General features: G+C 37.1%; 1 protein-coding gene across 1 annotated transcript; it reads right to left on the bottom strand.

The window, feature by feature from the left end:
* Positions 1–5,504: 5,504 nt before the first annotated feature.
* tigarb (TP53 induced glycolysis regulatory phosphatase b) lies at positions 5,505–9,168 on the bottom strand (the record flags this gene model as incomplete). Its single annotated transcript, XM_084112622.1, has 6 exons — positions 5,505–7,065; positions 7,484–7,594; positions 7,878–7,955; positions 8,037–8,158; positions 8,800–8,837; positions 9,137–9,168. 6 exons carry the CDS (start codon positions 9,166–9,168, stop codon positions 6,658–6,660), a joined length of 789 nt encoding a protein of 262 aa, XP_083968748.1. The 3' UTR covers positions 5,505–6,657.
* Positions 9,169–9,183: the final 15 nt, after the last annotated feature.

Genomic DNA, 9,183 nt, shown 5'->3' with positions numbered 1-9,183 from the left:
TTTCTGCTGAGTCAGCAAGACACAACCCCAGCGTTCCCCCAGCATTCCCTTGAACTCTACACCAGCACCCGGCTCCCACTGCCCAGCCCTGGAATGAAAGGCATTCTGTTAGACATCCTTGCGCCACTTTACACATTCTCACTCCCTACAGGCGAGAATGGTGTTGCCGACTCTGATGCGGGTGTACGGTGGGTGTATCCACCTCTTTCCATTCTGTCATTTCAGCAATAGAGGGACCAACTGCACCAAAGGACAAGTGGTCGGGCTTTGGTGGGCAGATGAGTAGATCAGGGCAATTTGTTTGATGAAGCGACACACACACACATGTTGCGTTTACATGTTTTATGGGGACTTCCCACAGACATAATGATTTTAAACTGTACAAACGGTATACTCTATCCCCTTTACACTAACCCTACCCCTAAACCTACCCATTTTCAAAAAAACATCACTTAGTATGATTTCCTCATGGGGACCAAAAATCATCCCCATAAAGACAAGGATTTCAGATATTGCCAACTTTGTATATATTTGCATAATGTAGGGTTTGCCAGGCCACACACACACACACACAAAGGGAGCGAGGGGAGTGACTCATCCACGACACTGATTCTGTCCCTGTGCCAATAAGCACTGCAGCAGCAGCAATCATTTACATAATAAATATCTCATTACAGAGACAGTAACTGGAATGCATTCATTAATCATCATTAAAGATAACACTCTCTAGATACTCATTAAGTTTTCCCAAACCAAAACAGCCCTTGTGAATTACAGTATATTCCCTACAGCCATAAAAAGGTCACAATGACTCTAGATGGAGCAACAGACTTTGTTATAAAAGCAACAGTTGGATCAGTAAAAGTAATTCCCTTCTCTTTATTGTGTTATTTTGCTTCTCTATAAATTAATATAAATTAGTGTCAGAGACAAAAACAGGTTTTCCATTGGGTCTTCTGAGGGGGGAAAAAGTGTTGCGATAGTTTTTTTTCCCCCATTCCGAATGTGAAACGGCTGTTCAACCAACAAAAAATGTAGGGAGGGACTTGATTTTGTCCATTGGACATTGATTGGATGGTAGTGGTTTGCTATTGGTGGGTCTCATGTGAGTGACAAGTTGCCCCGCCTTCACGCCAGGCATGAGAGAAGAAGAGAAGAGAAGAGAAGAGAAGAGAAGAGAAGAGAAGAGAAGAGAAGAGAAGAGAAGAGAAGAGAAGAGAAAAGATGTTGCTACAACAGGAAAGGGAAGTTATTTTGATTATAGATTACTGAGGCACATGAATTAAAAAAAAAAAGATGTGCACGGATAAATCATTCATAATAAATAACACAATATTTCACAAAATACAAGAATTGTCCAATTTATTTCATGGTGACTTTAAAAGAACTATGAAGTGAAAGTGGGGAGGTTTTTTTCCTCTAGAAATACTATTTTATACTATTTATATACTACTTTTTTATATTTTTCCTAGGAATACTATTTACAATTTTTCCTGTCCAGTGCATTTAATAATCATGTCTTAGCCTAGCATGTATATAGTATGTTTTGCAAGAAATACTATTTTAGTCCTTCTACTTCAAAATATTAAATTAAGCGAACAATTAAGTGAACATAATAGCCTTAACAAAACAAAAAAAACAATGTTTTTGTTCAGGAACAAAAACCAATGATCTTCATTTTTGATGGGAAAAAAAAAGCACCAACATTAGTAGTAAGGATTAGAAATGTATTTCTGTAATCTTTTTTGTTAGTTTTCTCTCTCTAAATTATTCTATCCTGTTTAATAAAAGGTGCGTGAGCTTGAAGATCTGGTGTAGCCTTTAATAGAAATGTTGTAGCCTTCCAGCACAACTGGAGTGATTTAGGTACCTTTCATCACCGGCATCGCCCTCTGCTGGTGTAACGGGCGAAGTGTCCAGTGGAACCGCTATTAATTTACTGCATTGCAGCACTGGGACATTGTCACTCATTTTGGCATGGCGTCTGCACAGATCACACCCAGCAGAAATGTAGAAAAACATATCCAATAGATGTCCTAGACAAATAAATACAAAAATAATAAATAAAACAATTGAAAAAAGTTTTTAAAAAAATGCAACATCAGAAAACTTCAGAGTTGCTTGGAAAATCAATATAATAAAAAAAAGTTATAAAGGCAATCATGCACTCTCTAGTCAACTAAAGAGTAAATTTCCATCTTAGTTTGTCTTTGTTATTTCCCAGCCAAGCAAAAATGGGTCAGGATATGCAAAACACAGGCAACTTAGATAATTGATTTAAATTAAATTAAGGTAGGATGGAAGCTTAAACACATTCCATTGATAAAAGTAGATTATTGAATCCAATCTGCAGTGCTGGAGCCAGTGTGTGAATATGACACTGCAATTACTATTGTGGAGCTAACAATATTATTATAAAAAAAAAATAATAATAATAAAAACAATTTTTAAAATAAATTATCTGTTGTGACTGCAAGGGTTGCCAATATTTAAATAAATATTAATTATTATTATTTTATTAAATTTTAAATATTAAACATTCATGCAGCGTGTAATATAGCTGTTTGGTCCATCTGACCAATCAGAGCAGAGTAGGCTCTCAGAAAGGCGGGGTCTATGGTGTATATGCATGCAAATGCATTTGCCCATATGACATCACAGATTCCACAATATACAAACAAGCCGCTTTTGGAGCTTGACTAAATAAATGCATTGTTTATAATGAGGAGGATGTTTTAAGCTATGAACCTTGCAGGATGTTTTAAAGCCCTTTAACCAAGATTTAAAAAAAAAAAATGCATTCAAAATTAACTTGTTTTTACATCCTCTCACACCTACACACACACACACAAATCCACAGCCTCTCTCTTTTATCAAGGCAATTAGCAGACTGGCTGCACAGCAGTCCGTGTTCTGCATAAAAAAGTCTTCAAAAGCAACCGTTTAGAGACACTGAGGGAAAATAAACTCCGGAACACAATGCACCGCTAGCTTTCTCTACCCACAATGTCCCCACCAAGGTCTGTGGCACAATCCAGTGTGGTCACACTGCGGTTTGTTTCTGGGGAAAACTGACCTCGAGCAATTCCTGGGTTACAGGAGCACCGGAGCGTTCCACAGCCCTCAAAAAACGGATATCCAAAAAGCCCGGTCCAGCCCTTGGGGCCTTTTATAGAGAGCACAGGAAGTACAATCAGTACCCGTAAATTAAACAGCTCTAATTATGAGCTGGAAATGTAGAGCTGAAGAGATCAGCATTAGCATGCACCCTTCGAAAGTCGCTCTATAAATACACCTCTTCACCACCACGTCCTCCATCATGCCATCAGACAGGATGTTACCTTACATCCTTCAGCCCTTTTTCTTCTTTTAATATTCAAGATAAACACACCACTCACAGTTCTGGAAATAAAATGGCTCTTCTTTCCATCATTAACAACATTCCAAATTCATATTCCAACAAAAAATGGATTCTGATATAATTAGTAGTAGGATGATGTGGTTTCTTTATGCTCCATTAGGCTTTCAGTATGTGATTAATGAAGGTGCTAAGCAAACCTTATTGATTGTTCATTTCACAGGGCCCATGAGAGTGTTGCTGTGTCATCAAACCACTGAGGCTCAACTATCACTACGGACTATACAGCAGAAAAGGCAGAAATTAAGAACTGTAAACTCTGCTTTCAGAGGTGGTAATAGGGGAGTTTCACCAACAAAGCTCAGACTGACAGCAAGAGAGTAATTACAACTACTTCTTCAGGTGAAAGCCCATATTTGTATAAGGTCCCATTCAGTTTCCTCAGAGTTAAGGCCCGTTCACAACAAACACGATAACTATAACGATAAAGATATAGTTCTAAAAATATTTCTAAGCCCACACACCTCAACTATAACGATAATGGCACAGAGAAACAATATTGTTGGAATCACTTTCAGAATAATTTTTTTCCAGCAGATGAACAATAAAATAATGACAGCCAATCAGAATCCACCCTGCTTGTTATCGGTCTTTTACAGTTCCGATGTGAAGTGAAACATTTCCTCGTGTCATGCCAGTTATAATTTAATTTATAATTTAAGTGTTTAGAAGACAAGGGAATAGGGAATATATTTTCTTACTTAGTAGTTTTATCTTGTTATACAAATATCTAAACATTCTTAAATTAAAATAAATGTACTTGAGAAGCAAAATGACTTAAGGGATCTTTTTTATATCTTTTTTTTAAAGATTAAAAATAGAGAAAGATAATCTTGGTTTCCCTCTGAAGTCTCTTTTTCTTAACTGACAGATATTTAACTCAATACATTTTTTATGAATTTTTCAGAAAACAAGGCTTATTATCATAACCCATTTCCCTTTTAAGTAAATCTTGATTTATGAATTTTTTTGATATTTGAAAAGTGTTTTTGCATTGTACTTAATGCAATCATATTAAATTCTGGAATAAATTAAATTATACTATTACATATAAATTTTGGATTACAAATCTTAAAAACTGTGCAATGTGGTTTGATGGTCTTATCTGGCCTCTAAGCTGGTTTTCATGGTCTGGTTTGATCTATTGTCAGACTGACAACCAGCTGGTCAAGTGGGACTGCAACAGAACAAAACATTGTGAGCACGTGACTTTGTTTGGGTGTCTAAACTTTGTGGAAACTAAATAAAACTGCTGGTTTTATTTAGAAGTGGCATTTTTCTGTCTAAGTAACATCTGTTTTTCAGCAACTTTACAGGTTGTGCACGTGTATAAACAAATTGTGCAATAACATACCTGAAGATGCTGCAGTGCTTTGATGGGTCACAATGACTCATGCAGCGTGCGTGTGTGTGTGTGTGTGTGTGTGTGTGTGTGTAAAAAAATGTAAATGTGATTTGTCTGAGCAGATATTTTAGGAGCTTCTGTAGGAGTTGAAGAATGTGTGGCCACAGACTAGTCTATCGTCTGCTTGGATTGTAGGACGTCGGTACATTTGAGCCGTCCAGGTCCCCTGCGTGACCAACTCAACCAAACTGACGCCCACTTACCGGCAGGAAAATGACAACCCTTAGAAGATCACTAAGTTTCCTTCGCCGGTCGGCAGGGAGAAAATGAGGGACCAAAGATGGTGATAGTTTCCTGTTGGAGTGGGCGGCAGAGGAGACGTGTCCTGTTCTTCTCTCCATTAGCAGGTTGGCCCATCTCTCCTTCAGAGGTCAGTAGCACAGCGCCATCTTCTGGACGACATAGCACAGACCAATTAAACACAACAACGGAACCACATGGAAAATTCAACAGAAGGATCAAAATAAACACAATCTCAAAATGGCCTTATGTGGACCAGAATGTGGTATTTTTTGGTATATTTGAATGACATTTTAAAGTTTTAATGGATTTTGTTTTGATTCATGTGTTATTTTTATTCAGTTTTATAAGTTAAACAGCTTGTAAACATACTTTTTGTTCAGGAAAAAAATTAAATAACCTGTTAAACATTAAAGTATAATGCAATCATTTAAGACATAAAGTGTTCTTCAAAACGGAGTCAAGCTAAGGTTATATATATATAACCCAATTAACCTCTTTTTTCCTAAGAGTGTAACATGTTGACATACCTCTGTGCATCTCACAACTCACATTTTTAGCATTCAACCTCGAGATAAAAAATACAATTAATGATTTCAGAAACCCTTGTTATTAGCGACACTGGTGGCCGTTAAATGAACTGCAGCCAACAGCTCGTGTACACGTAACGTACGAAACAGCGATTCAATGCTCCGATATACTCACGTCAAAGTTCTTTGTCATCTTAGAAGTAAAAATAAATTGGAAATACCCTTGCAGCCAGCGATATACTGTTAACGATCATCCGACACCTTCCACACTGCTGAGCTACATTTCATTTAGAATGAATATGTAGAAGGGCCTATGTGCTGCGAGCTTTCAAAATAACAAAAACACAAATGACAGCACTGAGAAAAAGAAGTCAAGAAAGAGATTATGTGAGACCATAGTTTATCCCTTTTCTGTGCATAAAATATTGCATTTATAGTAGACCTACAGAATGTTTTTCGGTATTATCCTGAACATTGTATAAGCATTTGTTTATGTGTAAGTCAGAGGCTCTCGGGAGCGCGCGTAAACGTCACATCCTTCTGATTTTCCGGGCAAAACCGTCCCGAGTCCTTTACATAAATTTGTTCACACATTGACAATAAAAAAGCAATTAATACATATTATTTACATATAGCCCCTTTCAAGGTAAAGCATCACAATATTTAACATTTTCTGTGCACATAAATTACACAGTAAACAGTCAAGATTTAACCACAAATGTAAAGAAAAATCAAACCTTCTTAGCTTCACATTTCTCTGAATCTCTTTATTGCATAAACATGAATATATATATGTTCAGTATGCGTGATTACTGCAGCATTTTAGAGGCCAAAACCGCAGTAGTGTGAGTATAAAGTGCTTATTTAACGGACAACATCAAAAACACGTCTTACGATTGTTTGCATTCAGTCAGCTGACAGGATAAATAAATCACTGCAGTTAAATAATTTACACAATAAAATCAATCACACACTTATATGTGCTTTTCGCTTCAGTCCTTGAATTTGTAAGGAGCAATAAATAAAAACACTGGCCAGATAAACCAAACGGTCACATAATACTGTTAATCAGAGTTTTTGACATCATCCAGGTGGTCTTTTCTGTTGATAAAGACACACTGGATGCGGGCGGCCCGCGGGTCACTCTCCTCTCTGCGGAGGGTGATGATGAACCTGCTGATGCCAGTGTTCGGGCACGGGGAGAACACCTGGTTCATCTTCAGGCCTGCTGGCAGACAGCACTGTAGGTCCTCCACTAGGTGACGCACAGACACACGAATAAACGCCCCGTGACTAACGATCAGAGCATGGACGGGTACGTTGTGGACTCCGTCACTGGCTAGTCCAGCGATGACAGGCTGTTCTGGTTCTGATGGTCCAGAGCTGGATGCAGAACTCTGGTCAGATGAGCCGTGTTCCTCTAACATGCACTGATATAAGGATTTGAGGAACTTCTTGAAGCGTGTCTTTACCTGGATAAACACAGAAACAGTTTCTTCTGTCAGAGCATTTAACCTGATCAGTCAACAGTTACTACACTCATGGAAAAAAATGCAGTGAAAATGATTAATAGTAAATTTTATAGTTGTGTATTCTACATTTTAAAAGTTTGGTTAAAGGGGACCTATTATGACTGGTGTAATGATGCTGAAAATCCAGCTTTGATCACAGGAATATATTACATTTTAATATAGAACACAGTTATTTTAGATTGTAATAATATTTCACAATATTACTGTATGTTTGCTCAATAAAAACGCTATTTTTCCAAATTTTTAAACTTCACAACAACAACAGCCAGCTGCTCCAAATTCATTGTATAAGCTACTTCTGATTTCCCTCTGGATTTAAGTGGCATCATATTTGGCAACATTCAAGCTCAATTTCTACCTGTTCCAGCGTCTCTCCGCCGGGAGGTGTGTAATCTCGGCAGGCCTGACCCGCTGCGTTCGCCATGTTCTTCAGATGTTCCTTTGGTCTTCCCTCTGCCACCCCAAAACCCTGACCAATACATCACACATGTGCATTTGAACTAACACTACAGCAATTCTTATGGGATACCAAATTGAAGAGATGCTATTTTGTTTTATTAATTTTATTACTTATCTTTTTCATTACTATTTCTGATGTTAATCTTATCATTAACATTATGTCAAATATTTATATATTTAATGCACAGTATAAACAGCTGACCAAGTTTACATTTCCCTGCAAGTTGTTTAGTGTATATAACGGTGCATGTGACAAATAAAAATCTCGAATCTTGGCTAAGATAGACACTCACCCTCTCTCTGAGTAAAGGATCCAATATCCTCTCAGTCGCAGAAGAATGAAGATTGTTTCCTAAAATGATTTCAGCTGTCTTGAGAAGGAGAAGGTGTTATATTTCACATGATGGATAAATCACTCACAAAATCTAACAGTTGCAGTCTCACACACACACCTGGACGGCTCTTTGCAGGTTACTGACAAAGACATTGGTGAAATGCAGATCTTTGAGGTACCGGCCAGCTGCCGCCGCCTGCTTATGTCCCGTCTCTGACAGCGGTGTGTCAATGCCCTGACCTACACATTTGAGAAATAAAAAGCATTCATCCACATACCAAAAAGGTCAACAGCACATCTTCAGCAGGGGTTATCACAAGGAGTAGGCTACTAGGGGGTCCGTGAAAAGGTTTAGAGAAAAAAAGTGTAAAAAATTTAAAATAATAATAATAAATAAATAAAATTATTGTATATTATAGATTACAATATTAAAATAAAAATAGATAAATAAAATAAAAATAAGTGAATAATGTATCTAACTATATAGTTAATATATATAAATATACGGCACACGTGTTGCATATCATTCTGTAAAACTTTGCATCTTTTTTTAAAAGCTTGATGATGGTCGCTAGAATGTCATTCTTTCTTTTATTTGAACCACAAAAGGAGATTAATAAATATATATCCCGCTTGCGCTATTAGAACACCAGGGTGAGTAAATGATGACTTAATTTTAATTTTAGGCGAAACTATCCCTTTAAAAGAAACGAAATATTTTCCAAATAATATTTCTATTATTTATTCACAATATAAATTGGGTCAAGAAACTATAAAAAGATGGCAGTCCCTCACAAGACGATGATCATATTTTGGGTGTTCGTGGCATCTAACCAATTGAAACCACTGAGGTAAGCATTAACATACACGTGTTTACTTACCTTGAAGCAATTTATCTCTGTTGTATTGTGTTTCCCCACTAGGAAACAAGAGCACATAATAAATAGAGATAAATCACATCAGAAGGGACAGCTCACATGCAATGTCATGTAGAGGTCATTGTTATCAACTAAGTTACAGACAAAACATGTCCGATCACAGCGTTGACTATATGCAATATAAAGCAGTCGTGTAAACATTTAATGATGCGTATAAGCAGAACAGATGTAGATCACGTGCATGTGCTCTCTGTCCCTACCGTATCACCTAAAGAATCATAAACATTCGTATACATGTACAACAAAAGCAAACATACAAAATACACAAGTGCTCACTTACTGTCGAACGATCGTTAATGCAAATGTGAGCATAATACAGATTTGCAA

The sequence above is a fragment of the Abramis brama genome, assembly GCF_963993115.1.
Source record: "Abramis brama genome assembly, chromosome: 4".
Taxonomy (NCBI): domain Eukaryota; kingdom Metazoa; phylum Chordata; class Actinopteri; order Cypriniformes; family Leuciscidae; genus Abramis; species Abramis brama.
The sequence above is the reverse complement of the archived record's forward strand: the minus strand, read 5'-3'. Positions and strand labels throughout refer to the sequence as shown.